The sequence below is a fragment of the Cherax quadricarinatus genome, chromosome 64, assembly GCF_038502225.1.
Source record: "Cherax quadricarinatus isolate ZL_2023a chromosome 64, ASM3850222v1, whole genome shotgun sequence".
Lineage (NCBI taxonomy): Eukaryota > Metazoa > Arthropoda > Malacostraca > Decapoda > Parastacidae > Cherax > Cherax quadricarinatus.
Genome location: NC_091355.1, coordinates 3,186,232 through 3,209,445, shown reverse-complemented (window position 1 = coordinate 3,209,445; position 23,214 = coordinate 3,186,232). Strand labels below are relative to the sequence as shown.

The 23,214-nt window shown below is 39.3% G+C and overlaps 1 protein-coding gene across 4 annotated transcripts in view; it reads right to left on the bottom strand.

The window, feature by feature from the left end:
• Positions 1–23,214, bottom strand: part of LOC128699967 (ATP-dependent RNA helicase A protein) — a 72,044-nt gene that overhangs the window by 19,024 nt on the left and 29,806 nt on the right. For all 4 annotated transcript variants that reach the window (XM_053792811.2, XM_053792813.2, XM_053792812.2 and 1 more), the window contains 9 exons: positions 22,114–22,311; positions 12,590–12,919; positions 5,650–5,847; positions 4,865–5,114; positions 3,749–3,843; positions 3,427–3,639; positions 2,860–3,034; positions 2,023–2,199; positions 1,641–1,831 (listed from right to left, as the gene is read on the bottom strand). In XM_053792811.2, the coding sequence (XP_053648786.2) occupies positions 1,641–1,831; positions 2,023–2,199; positions 2,860–3,034; positions 3,427–3,639; positions 3,749–3,843; positions 4,865–5,114; positions 5,650–5,847; positions 12,590–12,919; positions 22,114–22,311 (1,827 nt within the window). The remainder of the gene's footprint in view (positions 1–1,640; positions 1,832–2,022; positions 2,200–2,859; positions 3,035–3,426; positions 3,640–3,748; positions 3,844–4,864; positions 5,115–5,649; positions 5,848–12,589; positions 12,920–22,113; positions 22,312–23,214) is intronic.

Genomic DNA, 23,214 nt, shown 5'->3' with positions numbered 1-23,214 from the left:
GATCCCATCAGTTCCAGCTGCTTTACCCCCTTTCATTTTATGTAATGCCTCACGTACCTCCCCCACACTTACATTCTGCTCTTCTTCACTCCTAAAAGATGGTATACCTCCCTGACCAGTGCATGAAATTACTGCCTCTGTTTCTTCCTTAACATTTAAAAGTTCCTCAAAATATTCTCGCCATCTACCCAATACCTCCATCTCCCCATCTACTAACTCCCCTACTCTGTTTTTAACTGACAAATCCATATTTTCCCTAGGCTTTCTTAACTTGTTTAACTCACTCCAAAATTTTTTCTTATTTTCATTAAAATTTCTTGACAGTGCCTCTCCCACTCTATCATCTGCTCTCCTTTTGCACTCTCTCACCACTCTCTTTACCTTTCTTTTACTCTCCATATACTCTGCTCTTCTTATAACATCTATACATATATACATATATTTTTTTTTCAACAAGTCAGCCGTCTCCCACCGAGGCAGGGTGACCCAAAAAAGAAAGAAAATCCCCAAAAAGAAAATACTTTCATCATCATTCAACATTTTAACCACACTCACACATTATCACTGTTTTTGCAGAGGTGCTCAGAATACAACAGTTTAGAAGCATATACGTATAAAGATACACAACATATCCCTCCAAACTGCCAATATCCCAAACCCCTCCTTTAAAGTGCAGGCATTGTACTTCCCATTTCCAGGACTCAAGTCCGGTTATATAAAATAATCGGTTTCCCTGAATCCCTTCACTAAATATTACCCTGCTCACACTCCAACAGCTCGTAAGGTCCCAAATACCATTCGTCTCCATTCACTCCTATCTAACACGCTCACGCACGCTTGCTGGAAGTCCAAATCCCTTGCCCACAACACCTCCTTTACCCCCTCCCTCCAACCTTTGAGAGGACGACCCCTACCCCACCTTCCTTCCCCTACAGATTTATACGCCCTCCATGTCATTCTACTTTGATCCATTCTTTCTAAATGACCAAACCACTTTATATTATACACAACTAAAAACTTTCCTACCACAAGTTCTCCAAGTACAGTACACCCAGTAACTTCAGTGATAGATGTGTTCTGCAAATTTGTTGTGCATGGTAAAATTGTCATGCACACATGTACAAATGGTTTTTGGGGCTTGACAAGATGTTGGAGTGTGAGTAAGGTAATATTTTGTAAAGGGAATCAGGGAAACCAGTAGCCGAACTTGAGTCCTGGAGATGGGAAGCACAATTCCTGCACTTTAAAGGAGGGGTTTGGGGTACTGGCAGTTTCAAGGGACTTCTGAACTGTCATATCTGAATGCCTCTGCAAAGACAGTGATTATGTATGAGTGAGGTGAATGTGTTGAATGATGAAAGTATTTTCTTTTTGGGGATTTTTTCTTTCTTTCTTTTTGAGTCACCCTGCCTCGGTGGGAGAAAACCAACGTGTAAAAAAAAAAAAAAAAAAAAAAAAAAAAATCTTTTTAGGGTTACTTCTACCGTGGCAAGAGTTGGCCCATTAAAAAAAAAATCTACTAAAAGAAATATAACACATCTGCTATTTTCTGACAAAGCAATTAAAAAAAAATACCAAGCAAACTTATATACATGTAATTAGGTAAAACAAATCCCAAATAATGGAAGCACATAACTAACTTTTGCTTCCCATGTAACCCGTAGTGTTGGCATAGACAGTCCTTTGTAGTCACAAAATCCTATCTCAGCATCCTCTCCTCCAGCTCTGGCTTCTTCCCATGCATTAAATGCGTTTAATGCTGCTATGTGATCACTGTATCGATTGCCAGCAAAGGCACGCTGAAACGGGCTAAGTCGACGGAATTCTGGAGCTGCAATGAAACGAGTATTTAGTGATTATTTTTATATCATTAAAAATAAAATATCTAATATTCAAAACAGATTAAACTGCAACTGACAGGCACCTAATAGCTTGCCACAAGCAAAGGTACAGAAACTGCCTAATCAGCCAAACAATTTCTGCATATAACTAAGTCACCACAACTGGGGTAATCACACTTACGAATGATAAAAATTTCAGGAGAAGTAGAGTTGTGTGCAGCAATGGTACACATGGCATCACCACAAAAGAAGATACAACCCAGGATCACCATCTTCCCCAAGCGAGGCTCTATTGGTAGTCTTGCCAGGATACGTCCAAGAGGAGTTAGTTCATCATTGTTGTCCAAACACTTCATCTCTGAAAATAAGCTTAGTACAGTACTGTACTCTATTTAATCATTAAAAATAAAAATTAGCTAATACTTTTAATAACTCACATATATATAGGACAACCAAGATGCTACACAGTGAGGTGAGCTCCATCTCTTGGTTCTGCCACTTAACTTTTGACCACTATACCACTTTACTTTTGTAAATTCAGAACTCTATGTATATTGTGCAGCATCCTAGCAATTGTGTATTTTTTTTTTTAATACGTTTCCCAATGAGGTAGGGTGACCCAAAAAAGAAAAACCCTTTCACCAACATTCACATATAATCACTGTCTTTGCAGAGGTGCTCAGATACGACAGTTTAGATGTCACTCCAAAGAGCCAATATCCCAAACCTCTCCTTTAAAATGCAGGCATTGTACTTCCCACCTCCAAGACTCAAGTTTGGCTAACCAGTTTCCTTGAATCCCTTCACAAAATATTTACCTGCTCACAGCTTACTAAAAATAAAAAGAAGATAATCTTTCATAAATCTACAGAATAAATCATAACACAGTTGGATCAATTCTTAACTAATGCACACTTTTAAGAGAAAACTAACACTGATGCTCGATGATGCCTCAGTCTTTCTTGGACCACGATCATTACTGTCCTTACTCAGAGATAACAAAGAAAGTCAACCTTACCTCTTAATGTGACTTCTGCTTCAATAACAGCATCTATGGGTGGAGCCTGAACAGCTTTAGACAGAAATTCACCGATGGATCCTAAGCGTAAAAGCTTAATCGACAGAGCCACTTCATGTAAGGGAGTGCGGAACATTTCTGGAGTCATGTGTTCATCTAATCTCTCATATCTAGCCTGAAAAAGGGATCTTTTGAGGACTGGATTACATTGTCACCAAGAAAACTTATGTAGATGCAGTAACACTTCTAAAGAACATTGAAATGAAAAATAAGTGAAGTATAAAGTAAATATATGAACAGTTCTGATAAAGAACCATTCATGTATCAAGAGACAGCTGGTAACAAATTATGATGCCTCTTTAGGTACTGCAATGCAGCCAAGATCACTTACTGGTAGATGCTCCTGGTCATAATAATGATATAGATAGCCAAGAAGCAAGGTAACAAAAAGCAAAGAGGGAGAACATATGGAAAAACTGAATGAATGCAATGTAAATTTGAAAAATCCACAGAAATTTATATGCATGGTTTGTAAGATGCTATTTTACAACTATTTATTTGTAATACCTTACTGCACATATGGAAACAAATGCCAGCCCTGACTCTTCCAGCTCGACCTTTGCGTTGTTCCAAGTTGGTTCGTGAAGCCCACACCGTTGCATAGTTGGTCATGTTATTATGTGATGTGAAGAGTTTCATTTTTGCTTTACAAGAGTCGATCACAAACACAACATCATTGATTGTGATGGAAGACTCAGCAATGTTTGTTGCCAGGATAATCTGAGAGAGAGAGAATAATGAAAGTTAATTATAAGATAATCTAAGAAGTTATAAAGAATAAATGAACTATAAACAATGTCTTTACACAAATTTACTGGAACTACTTTACCTTCCTAACACCATCTGAAACTAAGTCAAACACTCTGCGCTGATCCTCTCGTGGAAGCTGTGAGTGCAGAGGTAATATGCAGTACTTATGTCCTCCTGTGAAAATACAGTTTTGTTATTACACATTACCCTCATAACAGAGAAGCTGAACGAGCATCATCCAGTACATATAGGTATAAGAAACTAAACTTGAATAGAGAAGAGAAGACTTGACAGATATCATGTAACCAGAGCTTAACTTCAGGTTGCTGTTCTAATTCGCAAGTTTCTAATGCATCGAGTTATAAATATACACATGCATGTAGTCCTGAGTTAGCCTGATCATAAAATATTTTAGCACATTACCCATGAATTATCATTCGATGGTCTGTGATGGGTAGGCGGTGATATTATTTGTCGTATCTATTGATGGTTTTGGGGGCCATTTCAGTAATATGAAGCATTAAAAAACCCACAGCTAAATATATTCAACCCTATGCTGAATGTAAGAAATTTCAAGTTTTACATGCCCTCTTTTACGTTCATCAGATAGAGAAAATGCTTATTAGACTTCCATTTCACACTCATAAGACAAGAGAAGAGTACAGTCCTGGATGGTAACATCCCAATACTCAATACTTTCCTAAATGCTTTTTGTTTTTTAATTCATCAATCATCTCTGGCTAAGATATGGTAGCTCAAAGAAAACACATTCACAATCCATCATTCAATCACCATATTTCCAGAAGTGTTATATTTCTTTAAAAATGCAAATTAAGAGTACATATAATTTAAAAATTCATCTTCACCAGAGATCGCTACCACACTCAGCTCACACACCGAGGTCTGGAGTTCAAATCTCCGGTACGGCTGGAAAACATTAGGACGTGTTTCCATAAGACACCTGCTGTCCTTGTTCACCCATCAGTATAAAATGGGTACCTGGGTATTAGTTGACTGGTGTGGGTCGCATCCTGAGACAAAACTGACCTAGTTTGCCCGAAATGCTCTGAGCATGACAAGTGACTTTCTATATAGTGATATGTTATTGACGTCGGCTAGGCCTGTATACCATGTACATGTACTTGTAGAAATAGAGATATTATATTATTATAACATGGGAGTAATAAAAACCTACCAAAAGTTGGGTGTTGCTTTAGGTGTCTCATAAGAGTAAAAATGAGGTTCCAGCCAGGAAGAAATATCAGAACAGCTCCAGGGGTGTTAAGAGTATCTAAGTATTTCAGCAAAGCTTCCATCAATTCAAAGCTTAAATCTTTTTCAGTCAGCATGGACAATGATCTTTTCGTAGCATCGGAATAGTGACCAGAGGTTATAATATTCAGGTTCTCTTCTGGTTCATCCCCCATTACTTCATCATCCTTCTCCTAGAAGAATAACAAGAACATAATGTCAACACTAATTTGCCTTTGTATTACCAAAGTACATATATTGCAAAGTCCAATATACAGTGGACCCCCGGTTAACGAACTTTTTTCATTCCAGTAGTATGTTCAGGTGCCAGTACTGACCGAATTTTTTCCCATAAGGAATATTGTGAAGTAGATTAGTCCATTTCAGACCCCCAAACATACACGTACAAACGCACTTGCATAAATACACTTACATAATTGGTCGCATTTGGAGGTGATCGTTAAGCGGGGGTCCACTGTACAGTGGACCCCCGGTTTACAATCAGCTCCCAATGCGACCAATTATGTAAGTGTATTTAAGTAAGTGCATTTGTATGTGTATGTTTAGGGGTCTGAAATGGACTAATCCAATTCACAATATTCCTTATGGGAACAAATTCGGTCAGTACTGGCACCTGAACATACTTCTGGAATGAAATAATATCGTAAACCGGGGGTCCACTGTACTGTTTCTCAGATCATCATCTTTTCATCTAAAATTAATACTAACCTTTTTATTCTTCTTTCTGGTGTCAGGAGGGGGCACAAACTTTGTAAGCTCAATACAGTCTTCTAAGAAATACTCCTTTACAGGAAAGGCTCGTCCTGGTACCTCAATCAGACATGGGTTAACAAAATATTCAGAGAATAGTGAAATATCGATGGTCGCAGACATGAGAATTATGCGAAGATCTGGGAAAGCACGCACCTGTAATGAAAAGGACAATATGTACTATATTTATCAGTAACATAAAATGCATCTCTTTACAGAGTAAATGTCCTAATGCATAGAACATCAGTTGGAAGAGCTTTAACAGTGTAAACACATAGATGGTATATGACACCTTCAACTAAGATCTAATTTAACCTGAAATCATTAAATCCAGTTATTAACACTCAATCTAAAGCCGAGATTATTTATATTTAGCTTTTGCTCTGAAGAAATTACAATAACTTTCATCGTCTTTTAACACAACTGCCACCTCCCACCAAGGTAAGGTGACCCCAAAAGAAGGGAAATACTTTCACCAACATTCAATCAATTTACTCCTGCCAGAAGTGTACTGACATCACAGTTTAGACGACCCTCTGAACTGCAAAACTCACTCCTCCTTCAGAATGCAGGCAATGTACTTTCAACCTACAAGACTGAAGTTTGACAGACTGGTTGTCCTGAATCCCTTCATGTTACCTTGCTTACATTCCAATAGCAAGTCAAACACAAAATCCACTTTTCTCCACTAACTCCTATTATGTCTTCCTATTCTACCTGATTCTTTCTAAATGGCCAAACCACCTTCCAGCAGACATGCTTGAGCGTGTTCGATAGGAGTGAATGGAGACGAATGGTATTTGGGACCTGACGAGCTGTTGGAGAGTGAGCAGGGTAATATTTAGTAAAAATTATAGAGGAATAAGCTTACTGAGTATACCAGGAAAAGTGTACAGTAGGGTTATAATTGAAAGAATTAGAGGTAAGACAGAATGTAGGATTGCAGATGAGCAAGGAGGTTTTAGAGTGGGTAGGGGATGTGTGGATCAGGTGTTTACATTGAAGCATATATGTGAACAGTATTTAGATAAAGATAGGGAAGTTTTTATTGCATTTATGGATTTAGAAAAGGCATATGATAGAGTGGATAGAGGAGCAATGTGGCAGATGTTGCAAGTATATGGAATAGGTGGTAAGTTATTAAATGCTGTAAAGAGTTTTTATGAGGATAGTGAGGCTCAGGTTAGGGTGTGTAGAAGAGAGGGAGAATACTTCCCGGTAAAAGTAGGTCTTAGACAGGGATGTGTAATGTCACCATGGTTGTTTAATATATTTATAGATGGGGTTGTTAAGGAAGTAAATGCTAGGGTGTTTGGGAGAGGGGTGGGATTAAATTATGGGGAATCAAATTCAAAATGGGAATTGACACAGTTACTTTTTGCTGATGATACTGTGCTTATGGGAGATTCTAAAGAAAAATTGCAAAGGTTAGTGGATGAGTTTGGGAATGTGTGTAAAGGTAGAAAGTTGAAAGTGAACATAGAAAAGAGTAAGGTGATGAGGGTGTCAAATGATTTAGATAAAGAAAAATTGGATATCAAATTGGGGAGGAGGAGTATGGAAGAAGTGAATGTTTTCAGATACTTGGGAGTTGACGTGTCGGCGGATGGATTTATGAAGGATGAGGTTAATCATAGAATTGATGAGGGAAAAAAGGTGAGTGGTGCGTTGAGGTATATGTGGAGTCAAAAAACGTTATCTATGGAGGCAAAGAAGGGAATGTATGAAAGTATAGTAGTACCAACACTCTTATATGGGTGTGAAGCTTGGGTGGTAAATGCAGCAGCGAGGAGACGGTTAGAGGCAGTGGAGATGTCCTGTTTAAGGGAAATGTGTGGTGTAAATATTATGCAGAAAATTCGGAGTGTGGAAATTAGGAGAAGGTGTGGAGTTAATAAAAGTATTAGTCAGAGGGCAGAAGAGGGGTTGTTGAGGTGGTTTGGTCATTTAGAGAGAATGGATCAAAGTAGAATGACATGGAAAGCATATAAATCTATAGGGGAAGGAAGGCGGGATAGGGGTCGTCCTCGAAAGGGTTGGAGAGAGGGGGTAAAGGAGGTTTTGTGGGTAAGGGGCTTGGACTTCCAGCAAGCGTGCGTGAGCGTGTTAGATAGGAGTGAATGGAGACGAATGGTACTTGGGACCTGACGATCTGTTGGAGTGTGAACAGGGTAATATTTAGTGAAGGGATTCAGGGAAACCGGTTATTTTCATATAGTCGGACTTGAGTCCTGGAAATGGGAAGTACAATGCCTGCACTTTAAAGGAGGGGTTTGGGATATTGGCAGTTTGGAGGGATATGTTGTGTATCTTTATATGTGTATGCTTCTAGACTGTTGTATTCTGAGCACCTCTGCACATCCCCTACACATCCCCTACCCACTCTGAAGCCTCCCTGCTCATCCGCAATCCTACATTCTGTCTTACCTCTAATTCTTTCAATTATAACCCTACCATATACTTTTCCTGGTATACTCAGTAAACTTATTCCTCTATAATTTTTACAATCTCTTTTGTCCCCTTTCCTTTTATATAAAGGGACTATACATGCTCTCTGCCAATCCCTAGGTACCTTCCCCTCTTTCATACATTTATTAAACAAAAGTACCAACCACTCCAACACTATATCCCCCCTGCTTTTAACATTTCTGTCATGATCCCATCAGTTCCAACTGCTTTACCCCTTTTCATTCTAAGTAATGCATCACGTACCCCCACCACACTTACATTCTGCTCTTTTTCACTCCTAAAAGATGGTATACCTCCCTGGCCAGTGCATGAAATTACCGCCTCCCTTTCTTCCTCAACATTTAAAAGTTCCTCAAAATATTCTCGCCATCTACCTAATACCTCCCTCTCCCCATCTACTAACTCCCCTACTCTGTTTTTAACTGAAAAATCCATACTTTCGCTAGGCTTTCTTAATTTGTTTAACTCACTCCAAATTTTTTTCTTATTTTCATTAAAATTTCTTGACAGTGCCTCTCCCACTCTATCATCTGCTCTCCTTTTGCACTCTCTCACCACTCTCTTTACCTTTCTTTTACTCTCCATATACTCTGCTCTTCTTATAACACTTCTGCTTTGTAAAAACCTCTCATAAGCTATCTTTTTCTCTTTTATCACACCCTTTACTTCATCATTCCACCAATCTCTCCTCTTTCCTCCTGCCCCCACCCTCCTATAACCACAAACTTCTGCCCCACATTCTAATACTGCATTTTTAAAACTATTCCAACCCTCTTCAACCCCCCCACTACTCATCTTTGCACTAGCCCACCTTTCTGCCAATAGTAGCTTATATCTCACCCGAACTTCCTCCTCCCTTAGTTTATACACTTTCACCTCCCTCTTACTTGTTGTCGCCACCTTCCTCTTTTCCCATCTACCTCTTTAACTGTAGCTACAACTAAATAATGATCCGATATATCAGTTGCCCCTCTATAAACATGTACATCCTGGAGCCTACCCATCAGCCTTTTATCCACCAATACATAATCTAACAAACTACTTTCATTACGTGCTACATCATACCTTGTATATTTATTTATCCTCTTTTTCATAAAATATGTATTACTTATTACCAAATTTCTTTCTACACATAGCTCAATTAAAGGCTCCCCATTTACATTTACCCCTGGCACCCCAAATTTACCTACTACTCCCTCCATAACATTTTTACCCACTTTAGCATTGAAATCCCCAACCATCATTACTCTCACACTTAATTCAAAACTCCCCATGCATTCACTCAACATTTCCCAAAATCTCTCTCTCTCTCCTCTACACTTCTCTCTTCTCCAGGTGCATACACGCTTACTATAACCCACTTTTCACATCCAATCTTTATTTTACTCCACATAATCCTTGAATTAATACATTTGTAGTCCCTCTTTTCCTGCCATAGCTTATCCTTCAACATTATTGCTACTCCTTCTTTAGCTCTAACTCTATTTGAATCCCTGTGACCTAATCCCATTTATTCCTCTCCATTGAAACTCTCCCACCCCCTTCAGCTTTGTTTCACTTAAAGCCAGGACATCTAGCTTCTTCTCATTCATAACATCCACAATCATCTCTTTCTTATCATTTGCACAACATCCAGAAATGATGAAGGAAAAAAGGTGAGTGATGCATTGAGGTATATGGGAGGTATACCATCTTTTAGGAGTGAAGAAGAGCAGAATGTAAGTGTGGGGGAGGTACGTGAGGCATTACGTAAAATGAAAGGGGGTAAAGCAGCTGGAACTGATGGGATCATGACAGAAATGTTAAAAGCAGGGGGGGATATAGTGTTGGAGTGGTTGGTACTTTTGTTTAATAAATGTATGAAAGAGGGGAAGGTACCTAGGGATTGGCAGAGAGCATGTATAGTCCCTTTATATAAAGGGAAAGGGGACAAAAGAGACTGTAAAAATTATAGAGGAATAAGCTTACTGAGTATACCAGGAAAAGTGTACGGTAGGGTTATAATTGAAAGAATTAGAGGTAAGACAGAATGTAGGATTGCGGATGAGCAAGGAGGTTTTAGAGTGGGTAGGGGATGTGTAGATCAGGTGTTTACATTGAAGCATATATGTGAACAGTATTTAGATAAAGATAGGGAAGTTTTTATTGCATTTATGGATTTAGAAAAGGCATATGATAGAGTGGATAGAGGAGCAATGTGGCAGATGTTGCAAGTATATGGAATAGGTGGTAAGTTATTAAATGCTGTAAAGAGTTTTTATGAGGATAGTGAGGCTCAGGTTAGGGTGTGTAGAAGAGAGGGAGACTACTTCCCGGTAAAAGTAGGTCTTAGACAGGGATGTGTAATGTCACCATGGTTGTTTAATATATTTATAGATGGGGTTGTAAAGGAAGTAAATGCTAGGGTGTTTGGGAGAGGGGTGGGATTAAATTATGGGGAATCAAATTCAAAATGGGAATTGACACAGTTACTTTTTGCTGATGATACTGTGCTTATGGGAGATTCTAAAGAAAAATTGCAAAGGTTAGTGGATGAGTTTGGGAATGTGTGTAAAGGTAGAAAGTTGAAAGTGAACATAGAAAAGAGTAAGGTGATGAGGGTGTCAAATGATTTAGATAAAGAAAAATTGGATATCAAATTGGGGAGGAGGAGTATGGAAGAAGTGAATGTTTTCAGATACTTGGGAGTTGACGTGTCGGCGGATGGATTTATGAAGGATGAGGTTAATCATAGAATTGATGAGGGAAAAAAGGTGAGTGGTGCGTTGAGGTATATGTGGAGTCAAAAAACGTTATCTATGGAGGCAAAGAAGGGAATGTATGAAAGTATAGTAGTACCAACACTCTTATATGGGTGTGAAGCTTGGGTGGTAAATGCAGCAGCGAGGAGACGGTTGGAGGCAGCGGAGATGTCCTGTTTAAGGGCAATGTGTGGTGTAAATATTATGCAGAAAATTCGGAGTGTGGAAATTAGGAGAAGGTGTGGAGTTAATAAAAGTATTAGTCAGAGGGCAGAAGAGGGGTTGTTGAGGTGGTTTGGTCATTTAGAGAGAATGGATCACAGTAGAATGACATGGAAAGCATATAAATCTATAGGGGAAGGAAGGCGGGGTAGGGGTCGTCCTCGAAAGGGTTGGAGAGAGGGGGTAAAGGAGGTTTTGTGGGTAAGGGGCTTGGACTTCCAGCAAGCGTGCGTGAGCGTGTTAGATAGGAGTGAATGGAGACGAATGGTACTTGGGACCTGACGATCTGTTGGAGTGTGAGCAGGGTAATATTTAGTGAAGGGATTCAGGGAAACCGGTTATTTTCATATAGTCGGACTTGAGTCCTGGAAATGGGAAGTACAATGCCTGCACTTTAAAGGAGGGGTTTGGGATATTGGCAGTTTGGAGGGATATGTTGTGTATCTTTATATGTTTATGCTTCTAGACTGTTGTATTCTGAGCACCTCTGCAAAAACAGTGATAATGTGCGAGTGTGGTGAAAGTGTTGAATGATGATGAAAGTATTTTCTTTTTGGGGATTTTCTTTCTTTTTTGGGTCACCCTGCCTCGGTGGGAGACGGCCGACTTGTTGAAAAAAAAAAAAAAAAAAAAAGTGGAGGCAAAAAATGTTATCTATGGAGGCAAAGAAGGGAATGTATGAAAGTATAGTAGTACCAACACTCTTGCATGGATGTGAAGCTTGGGTTGTAAATGCTGCAGCGAGGAGGCGGTTGGAGGCAGTGGAGATGTCCTGTCTAAGGGCAATGTGTGGTGTAAATATTATGCAGAAAATTCGGAGTGTGGAAATTAGGAGAAGGTGTGGAGCTAATAAAAGTATTAGTCAGAGAGCTGAAGAGGGTTTGTTGAGGTGGTTTGGTCATTTAGAGAGAATGGATCAAAGTAGAATGACATGGAGAGCGTATAAATGTGTAGGGGAAGGAAGGAGGGGTAGAAGTCGTCCTCGAAAAGGTTGGAGGGAGGGGGGTAAAGGAGGTGTTGTAGGCGAGGGGTTTGGACTTTCAGAAAGCGTGCATGAGCATGTTAGATAGGAGTGAATGGAGACAAATGGTATTTGGGACCCTGATGAGCTGTTGAAGTGTGAGCAGGGTAATATTTAGTGAAGGGATTCAAGGAAACCGGTTATTTTATATAACCGGACTCAAGTCCTGGAAATGAGAAGTACAATACCTGCACTCTAAAGGAGGGGTTTGGGGTACTGGCAGTTTGGAGGGGTATATTGTGTATTTTTATATGTATATACTTTTAAACTGTTGTATTCTGGGCACCTATGCAAAAACAGTGATTATGTGTGAGTGATGTAAAGTGTTGAACGATGATGAAAGTATTTTCTTTTTGGGGATTTTCTTTCTTTCTGGGTCACCCTGCCTCAGTGGGAGATGGCCAACTTGTTGAGAGAAAAACAAAAAAAATGAGGAACAACTTACCATGTCACGTAACACAATAAGTATAAAATCCGTGTTGATGTCTCTCTCGTGAATTTCATCAACAATCACATGAGATACACCTCTCAGCCCAGCTTCTAACTTTCTCAGCAGAACTCCAACAGTGCAGAATAATATTCCACCATATGGTCTTGGAAGTACAGACTCAAACCGTACAGAATATCCAACACTATTACCAGTATCTTCTCCACGCTCACAGGCAACACGGTCAGCAACAGACACTGCAGATATACGACGAGGCTGTGTGACAAATATGTTGCAATAGGCTCCTGATCCTGACTGAATGTAGTCATCCAATATATACTGACAAACCTGTTGGAAAAAATAAAATTGTGATGTGAATGAACCATCTGCACTTACAGCACAGTAAACCACTGAGAATACAGAGGATCCATGCAGCCATAATAAATATTGTATAACTGTGGATGCACTCCAAAAAATCATAATACAGTTAGTTTTAATCTAGCCATTAAATATTAAGAAGTACAGGAGAGCCTCATTCGTACAGCTCTACGGTTCACGGCCCCAAATAATAAGTGAAAATCGCTGGCATATACGTATAGTATGCATCTAAAATGCCTGATAACATGTTAACACTATCATATATTAACCCTTAAATGGTCCAAACATATATATACGTTTTTTCAACATCTGAAAGTATGTAAAAAAATGTAGATCTTTTTTTTTGTTTTACATGTGAAAACGTGTAGAAAAAACTTTTATCTACGTTTTTTTTTGTTATATTTGAAAAAATGTAAAAAAAAAGGTAGATCTACTTTTGTAGCACTACGAATTTGAATGTCGATCTGTTTGGACCGTTTAAGGGTTAAGTGTTCAATATGGCTAGGCATTAACAAAAAAAGATAAAAAAGTAAAATAAATACATAGTACATAGCAGATGGGTCTATGAAAGATGAGGTGAATCATAGAATTGATGAGGGAAAAAGGGCGAGGGGTGCACTTAGGAGTCTGTGGAGACAAACAACTTTGTCCTTGGAGGCAAAGAGGGGAATGTATGAGAGTATAGTTTTACCAACGCTCTTATATGGGTGTGAAGCATGAGTGATGAATGTTGCAGCGAGGAGAAGGCTGGAGGCAGTGGAGATGTCATGTCTGAGGGCAATGTCTGGTGTGAATATAATGCAGAGAATTCGTAGTTTGGAAGTTAGGAGGAGGTGCGGGATTACCAAAACTGTTGTCCGGAGGGCTGAGGAAGGGTTGTTGAAGTGGTTCGGACATGTAGAGAGAATGGAGCGAAACAGAATGACTTCAAGAGTGTATCAGTCTGTAGTGGAAGGAAGGCGGGGTAGGGGTCGGCGTAGGAAAGGTTGGAAGGAAGGGGTAAAGGAGGTTTTGTGTGCGAGGGGCTTGGACTTCCAGCGGGCATGTGTGAGCGTTTTTGATAGGAGTGAATGGAGACAAAGTAACATTTATGAAGGGGTTCAGGGTAACCGGCAGGCCGGACTTGAGTCCTGGAGATGGGAAGTACAGTGCCTGCACTCTGAAGGAGGGGTGTTAATGTTGCAGTTTAAAAACTGTAGTGTAAAGCACCCTTCTGGCAAGACAGTGATGGAGTGAATGATGGGGAAAGTTTTTCTTTTATGGGCCACCCTGGCTTGGTGGGAATTGGCCAGTGTGTTAATAAAAAATAATAAAAAATACAATACTTAACTTTAAAATATGGTGCAGAAAAGCGGTAAAAGCAGCAAAAAATAACGAACAATGGCTTAACTGAAAGCCAAAGAAAATGTGGAACAACAAGAGAGGGAGCTGTATATGCATGGCCCTCCTGTATATAATACAGCTATGTATTAGACAAACACTAAATTTTCATAGGGGTATGTTATATATCTTTATACTATATGCTTCTAAATTGTTGTATCTGGGTGCCTCTGCAAAGACAGTGATTATGTGTGAGTGAGGTGAAAGTGTTGAATGATGATGAAAGTATTTTCTTTTTGGGGATTTTCTTTCTTTTTGGGTCACCCTGCCTCGGTGGGAGACGGCCAACTTGTTGGAAAAAATTTTTTTTTTTATATACTCTGATAATTATACTTATGTGTACCTGTAGCTAAATAAACCTACATACTTTGCTGACATGCAGGTACACATTAAAATCACTAAGAGTGTCTTGAGGATGTCATATTAATAATAATAATAAGCAATAATAATCACACTGAGGCACATTAAATGTCATATATTATGTTAATTTACACATTTTTCAATAGTTCATCTATGATATTTTTTTAAAATTATATAATAAACACACTACGTAACACAAAACTGATAAACACACCCCACAGTAGAATAAATTAACATAACCATGAAATGTTTTTCTGGTCGCTGAAGTGTTAGAAAGAATAACGGTTTCTCTAGTTCAACACCAAAGAAAATGTGTACACCGTAATATTACTGGGGGTAACTTGGGGTAAAGAGAGTGAAAGCTTGCATTGTGTTGGAAGCTAAACAATATTGTATTTATTATTATTCTTTCTTTCAACACACCGGCTGTATCCTACCAAGGCGGGGTAGCCCAAAATGAAAAACGGAAGTTTCTCCTTTTACATTTAGTAAAATATACAGGAGAAGGGGTTACTAGCCCCTTGCTTCCGGCATTTTAGTCGCTTCTTATGACACGCATGGCTTACGGAGGAAGAATTCTGTTCCACTTCCCCATGGAGATTTATTATTATTATTTTTTTTTTCAACAAGTTGGCTATCTCCCACCGAGGCAGGGTGACCCAAAAAAGAAAGAAAATCCCCAAAAAGAAAATACTTTCATCATCATTCAACACTTTCACCACACTCACACATTATCACTGTTTTTGCAGAGGTGCTCAGAATACAACAGTTTAGAAGCATACACATATAAAGATACACAACATATCCCTCCAAACTGCCAATATCCCAAACCCCTCCTTTAAAGTGCAGGCATTGTATTTCCCATTTCCAGGACTCAAGTCTGACTATATGAAAATAACCGGTTTCCCTGAATCCCTTCACTAAATATTACCCTGCTCACACTCCAACAGATCGTCAGGTCCCAAGTACCATTCGTCTCCATTCACTCCTAACACGCTCACGCACGCTTGCTGGAAGTCCAAGCCCCTTGCCCACAAAACCTCCTTTACCCCCTCTCTCCAACCCTTTCGAGGACGACCCCTACCCCGCCTTCCTTCCCCTATAGATTTATATGCTTTCCATGTCATTCTACTTTGATCCATTCTCTCTAAATGACCAAACCACCTCAACAACCCCTCTTCTGCCCTCTGACTAATACTTTTATTAACTCCACACCTTTTCCTAATTTCCACACTCCGAATTTTCTGCATAATATTTACACCACACATTGCCCTTAAACAGGACATCTCCACTGCCTCCAACTGTCTCCTTGCTGCTGCATTTACCTCCCAAGCTTCACATCCATATAAGAGTGTTGGTACTACCATACTTTCATACATTCCTTTCTTTGCCTCCATAGATAACGTTTTATTATTATTATTATTATTTTATTATCACACTCGCCGATTCCCACCAAGGCAGGGTGGCCCGAAAAAGAAAAACTTTCACCATCATTCACTCCATCACTGTCTTGCCAGAAGGGTGTTTTACACTACAGTTTTTAAACTGCAACATTAACACCCCTCCTTCAGAGTGCAGGCACTGTACTTCCCATCTCCAGGACTCAAGTCCGGCCTGCCGGTTTCCCTGAACCCCTTCATAAATGTTACTTTGCTCACACTCCAACAGCATGTCTAGTATTAAAAACCATTTGTCTCCATTCACTCCTATCAAACACGCTCACGCATGCCTGCTGGAAGTCCAAGCCCCTCGCACACAAAACCTCTTTTACCCCCTCCCTCCAACCTTTCCTAGGCCGACCCCTACCCCGCCTTCCTTCCACTACAGACTGATACACTCTTGAAGTTATTCTGTTTCGCTCCATTCTCTCCACATGTCCGAACCACCTCAACAACCCTTCCTCAGCCCTCTGGACAACAGTTTTGGTAATCCCGCACCTCCTAACTTCCAAACTATGAATTCTCTGCATTATATTCACACCACACATTGCTCTCAGACATGACATCTCCACTGCCTCCAGCCTTCTCCTCGCTGCAACATTCATCACCCATGCTTCACACCCATATAAGAGCGTTGGTAAAACTATACTCTCATACATTCCCCTCTTTGCCTCCAAGGACAAAGTTCTTTGTCTCCACAGACTCCTAAGTGCACCACTCACCCTTTTCCCCTCATCAATTCTATTATTCACCTCATCTTTCATAGACCCATCCGCTGACACGTCCACTCCCAAATATCTGAATACATTCACCTCCTCCATACTCTCTCCCTCCAATCTGATATCCAATCTTTCATCACCTAATCTTTTTGTTATCCTCATAACCTTACTCTTTCCTGTATTCACTTTCAATTTTCTTCTTTTGCACACCCTACCAAATTCATCCACCAATCTCTGCAACTTCTCTTCAGAATCTCCCAAGAGCACAGTGTCATCAGCAAAGAGCAGCTGTGACAACTCCCACTTTGTGTGTGATTCTTTATCTCTTAACTCCACGCCTCTTGCCAAGACCCTCGCATTTACTTCTCTTACAACCCCATCTATAAATATATTAAACAACCACAGTGACATCACACATCCTTGTCTAAGGCCTACTTTTACTGGGAAATAATTTCCCTCTTTCCTACATACTCTAACTTGAGCCTCACTATCCTCGTAAAAACTCTTCACTGCTTTCAGTAACCTACCTCCTACACCATACACCTGCAACATCTGCCACATTGCCCCCCTATCCACCCTGTCATACGCCTTTTCCAAATCCATAAATGACACAAAGACCTCTTTAGCCTTATCTAAATACTGTTCACTTATATGTTTCACTGTAAACACCTGGTCAACACACCCCCTACCTTTCCTAAAGCCTCCTTGTTCATCTGCTATCCTATTCTCCGTCTTACTCTTAATTCTTTCAATAATAACATCCATACACTTTGCCAGGTATACTCAACAGACTTATCCCCCTATAATTTTTGCACTCTCTTTTATCCCCTTTGCCTTTATACAAAGGAACTATGCATGCTCTCTGCCAATCCCTAGGTACCTTACCCTCTTCCATACATTTATTAAATAATTGCACCAACCACTCCAAAACTATATCCCCACCTGCTTTTAACATTTCTATCTTTATCCCATCAATCCCGGCTGCCTTACCCCCTTTCATTTTACCTACTGCCTCACTCCACATGTACCTCAATGCACCACTCACCTTTTTTCCCTCATCAATTCTATGATTAACCTCATCCTTCATAAATCCATCTGCCGACACATCAACTCCCAAGTATCTGAAAACATTCACTTCTTCCATACTCCTCCTCCCCAATTTGATATCCAATTTTTCTTTTTCTAAATTATTTGACACCCTCATCACCTTACTCTTCTATGTTCACTTTCAATTTTCTACCTTTACACACATTCCCAAACTCATCCACTAACCTTTGCAATTTTTCTTTAGAATCTCCCATAAGCACAGTATCATCAGCAAAAAGTAACTGTGTCAATTCCCATTTTGAATTTGATTCCACAAAATTTAATCCCACCCCTCTCCCAAACACCCTAGCATTTACTTCCTTTACAACCCCATCTATAAATATATTAAACAACCATGGTGACATTACACATCCCTGTCTAAGACCTACTTTTACCGGGAAGTAGTCTCCCTCTCTTCTACACACCCTAACCTGAGCCTCACTATCCTCATAAAAACTCTTTACATCATTTAATAACTTACCACCTATTCCATATACTTGCAACATCTGCCACATTACTCCTCTATCCACTCTATCATATGCCTTTTCTAAATCCATAAATGCAATAAAAACTTCCCTACCTTTATCTAAATACTCTTCACATATATGCTTCAATGTAAACACTTGATCTACACATCCCCTACCCACTCTGAAACCTCCTTGCTCATCCGCAATCCTACATTCTGTCTTACCTCTAATTCTTTCAATTATAACCCTACCGTACACTTTTCCTGGTATACTCAGTAAACTTATTCCTCTATAATTTTTACAGTCTCTTCTGTCCCCTTTCCCTTTATATAAAGAGACTATACATGCTCTCCGCCAATCCCTAGGTACCTTCCCCTCTTTCATACATTTAAACAAAAGTACCAACCACTCCAACACTATATCCCCTCCTGCTTTTAACATTTCTGTCATGATCCCATCAGTTCCAGCTGCTTTACCCCCTTTCATTTTACGTAATGCCTCACGTACCTCCCCCACACTTACATTCTGCTCTTCTTCACTCCTAAAAGATGGTATACCTCCCTGACCAGTGCATGAAATTACTGCCTCTGTTTCTTCCATAACATTTAAAAGTTCCTCAAAATATTCTCGCCATCTACCTAATACCTCCATCTCCCCATCTACTAACTCCCCTACTCTGTTTTTAACTGAAAAATCCATACTTTCCCTAAGCTTTCTTAACTTGTTTAACTCACTCCAAAATTTTTTCTTATTTTCATTACAATTTCTTGACAGTGCCTCTCCCACTCTATCATCTGCTCTCCTTTTGCACTCTCTCACCACTCTCTTTACCTTTCTTTTACTCTCCATATACTCTGCTCTTCTTATAACACTTCTGCTTTGTAAAAACCTCTCATAAGCTACCTTTTTCTCTTTTATCACACCCTTTACTTCATCATTCCACCAATCACTCCTCTTTCCTCCTGCCCCACCCTCCTATAACCACAAACTTCTGCCCCACATTCTAATACTGCATTTTTAAAACTATTCCAACCCTCTTCAACCCCCCCACTACTCATCTTTGCACTAGCCCACCTTTCTGCCAATAGTCGCTTATATCTCACCCGAACTTCCTCCTCCCTTAGTTTATACACTTTCACCTCCCTCTTACTTGTTGTTGCCACCTTCCTCTTTTCCCATCTACCTCTTACTCTAACTGTAGGTACAACTAAATAATGATCCGATATATCAGTTGCCCCTCTATAAACATGTACATCCTGGAGCCTACCCATCAACCTTTTATCCACCAATACATAATCTAATAAACTACTTTCATTACGTGCTACATCATACCTTGTATATTTATTTATCCTCTTTTTCATAAAATATGTATTACTTATTACCAAATCTCTTTCTACACATAGCTCAATTAAAGGCTCCCCATTTACATTTACCCCTGGCACCCCAAATTTACCTACTACTCCCTCCATAACATTTTTACCCACTTTAGCATTGAAATCCCCAACCACTATTACTCTCACACTTGATTCAAAACTCCCCACGCATTCACTCAACATTTCCCAAAATCTCTCTCTCTCCTCTACACTTCTCTCTTCTCCAGGTGCATACACGCTTATTATAACCCACTTTTCACATCCAATCTTTATTTTTTTTTTTTTTTTTCAACAAGTCGGTCGTCTCCCACCGAGGCAGGGTGACCCAAAAAAAAGAAAGAAAATCCCCAAAAAGAAAATACTTTCATCATCATTCAACACTTTCACCACACTCACACATTATCACTGCCTTTGCAGAGGTGCTCAGAATATAACAGTTTAGAAGCATATACGTATAGAGATACACAACATATCCCTCCAAACTGCCAATATCCCAAACCCCTCCTTTAAAGTGCAGGCATTGTACTTCCCATTTCCAGGACTCAAGTCCGACTATATGAAAATAACCGGTTTCCCTGAATCCCTTCATTAAATATTACCCTGCTCACACTCCAACAGATCGTCAGGTCCCAAGTATCATTCGTCTCCATTTACTCCTATCTAACACGCTCATGCACGCTTGCTGGAAGTCCAAGCCCCTCACCCACAAAACCTCCTTTACCCCCTCTTTCCAACCCTTTCGAGGACGACCCCTACCCCTCTTTCCTTCCCCTATAGATTTATATGCTTTCCATGTCATTCTACTTTGATCCATTCTCTCTAAATGACCAAACCACCTCAACAACCCCTCTTCTGCCCTCTGACTAATGCTTTTATTAACTCCACACCTTCTCCTAATTTCCACACTCCGAATTTTCTGCATAATATTTACACCACACATTGCCCTTAGACAGGACATCTCCACTGCCTCCAACCGTCTCCTCGCTGCTGCATTTACCACCCAAGCTTCACATCCATATAAGAGTGTTGGTACTACTATACTTTCATACATTCCCTTCTTTGCCTCCATAGATAACGTTTTTTGACTCCACATATACCTCAATGCACCACTCACCTTTTTTCCCTCATCAATTCTATGATTAACCTCATCCTTCATAAATCCAATCTTTATATAGTACATTATTTATAGTACATTATTATTATCATTATTCTTATTATTATCATCATAATACAAACACTTTACCTTGTGTTTGCATTATGGTATAATATAAACGTGTTTGTTTATATCCTCCACGTCTCTGTCCTCTCTCTCTTTCGTTCATTTGTTTTATCTCGTTTACTTGTCTCTCACCATACATTAAGACGAGAAATATTTTGAGGTAAGTAATGAGTGAACTGTATATGCACTTTATCACTCTGGGATGCTTTAAATGTTAAGTGGATGGGGTGGAGTGGCCTGGCTGGCTACCATACCTACGACACCTGATTTCTTAATATAAATACTACTCATCTCGTCCTACATTAAGACTACAAATATTTTAAGGTAAGTAATGAGTGTACTATATGTGTATTTTACTTTTTTATTGTTTTTAATATCTAGTTCTATTGGTAACTTAATATATGTTAGTGCAAACTTGTTATCTAGCATTTATATGCATTTATAAATGGAAAAAAAGGGCTCTCCACTTTACGGTGATTTCAGCTTTACGGAAGTAGCCTGGAACCTAACCTGCCATATAAGTGGGGCCCTACTGTATATTTAAACTTGTGTAGCTTGTCATAGCAAAGCTATCTCAGGAGCCAGATTACGATGGCATCTGAGTGAAGACTGGGGTGTCATTTTGGCATATTTGTAAATATTACAGCACTCTGCAGGTGTGAAACAACCATGCAAGACTTGAATGTGCTGCAGACTTGGGGGGCAATCAATGAAATGGTTTGACAGTTGCTGTACAAAACCCTAGTGTAATCCTAGCCATAAAATAGAGCTATGTATACAGCAATATTACATTCTAGAGTAAGTGCTTTTACTTTAAAAGTATGCATTATCACTAGAATGGTACCTCCTGTTTCAGGGAAAAGGAGAGAGTAGTTATTACATCCAAAAATTTTCTTGCAGTTCTGATAGTAATACTACCGAGTTCTCAGTTATGGTTCTATATCATACATCTTATGCTCTATAGTATGGTTTGAATGCCTTTTGTAAACTGGCTTAACATATTAAACAAATACATTAATACTGATTTTAAAAAATTATGAGACCTTCCAAGTTGTTTATCAGCTCATGCTATATATCAATCAGATGGATTAAAAAAAAAAATTAAAGAACTCAATACATACCTGAGTTGTCTTACCACAGCCTGTGTTGCCCCTAATGATAGTAACTGGGTTTTCATAAATGGCAGCCATTATATCCTGCTTCATTTTGTACACAGGTAACTGGGTTCTCTGTTCCAACAGTGACTGTAACCTTTGATCACTCTGCAGACGGTCCTTTTGAGCTCTTTGCAAATCAGCACTAATTTGATTTAAAGTGAGCTGAGGAGAAAAGTGACAGTGTGGTTAGTGTTTAAATGTTACATAAAACTGCATCCCCAATCAATAAACATTAAACAGAATAATTTCTTTAGAATACAACAAAACCAGAATAATCAGGATCGTGTGCCTGATATTGACAAAAGACCACTCACCTGAAGAATGCTTAGAATTTATCATATAGTCTACCTAGAGGGTGTTCCAGGGGGTCATTGCCCCTGCAGCCCAATCCATGACCCTTGACTTTTTTTTTTTTTAACACATCAGCCATTTCCCACCAAGGCAGGGTGACTCAAAAAGAAAGAAAAGCCAAAAAAAAAAGAAAGAAAAATACTTTAATCATCATTCAACACTTTCACCATCACTTATATGTGATGTGTATCCTTTCATATTACTTTTAACACTGAGCATCATCATGGAGAACTAGAACCATTGCACTCCAGCATATCATCCACATTCATAAAATACTTCATCTCTCTCTTACTCACAAAACCATAATTGTAAAAAGTTAACTGATCATCACCGTAATTGTCCGAAGAGGAATGAAGAGATTCTGGTAACCCTTGGGTAAGCTGAGAAAAATAAGAGGGCAGTACTGAGAATGCACCTAATTCTGAGCACTAGAAACTAGCAGAATCTAACATATAAATTCAAGCAGGGAAGCAAACTATTTCAAATGGACATACAGTACCATTTATTACTATATTTTTTTTTTTTAACAAAATAAATACTGCAAGTTCAAAGTCATAATTCATTTCTTCCCCATCTTATAAGCACATCACATTTTTTTCTGAAAAGCCTCCACATCTCCATCTCCATCTCTCTCTCTCCATCTCTCTCTCTCTCTCTCTCTGTAACTAATCCTGGGAAGTGTGGTGGTGGTCCAGCATCTCCACATCACTAGCT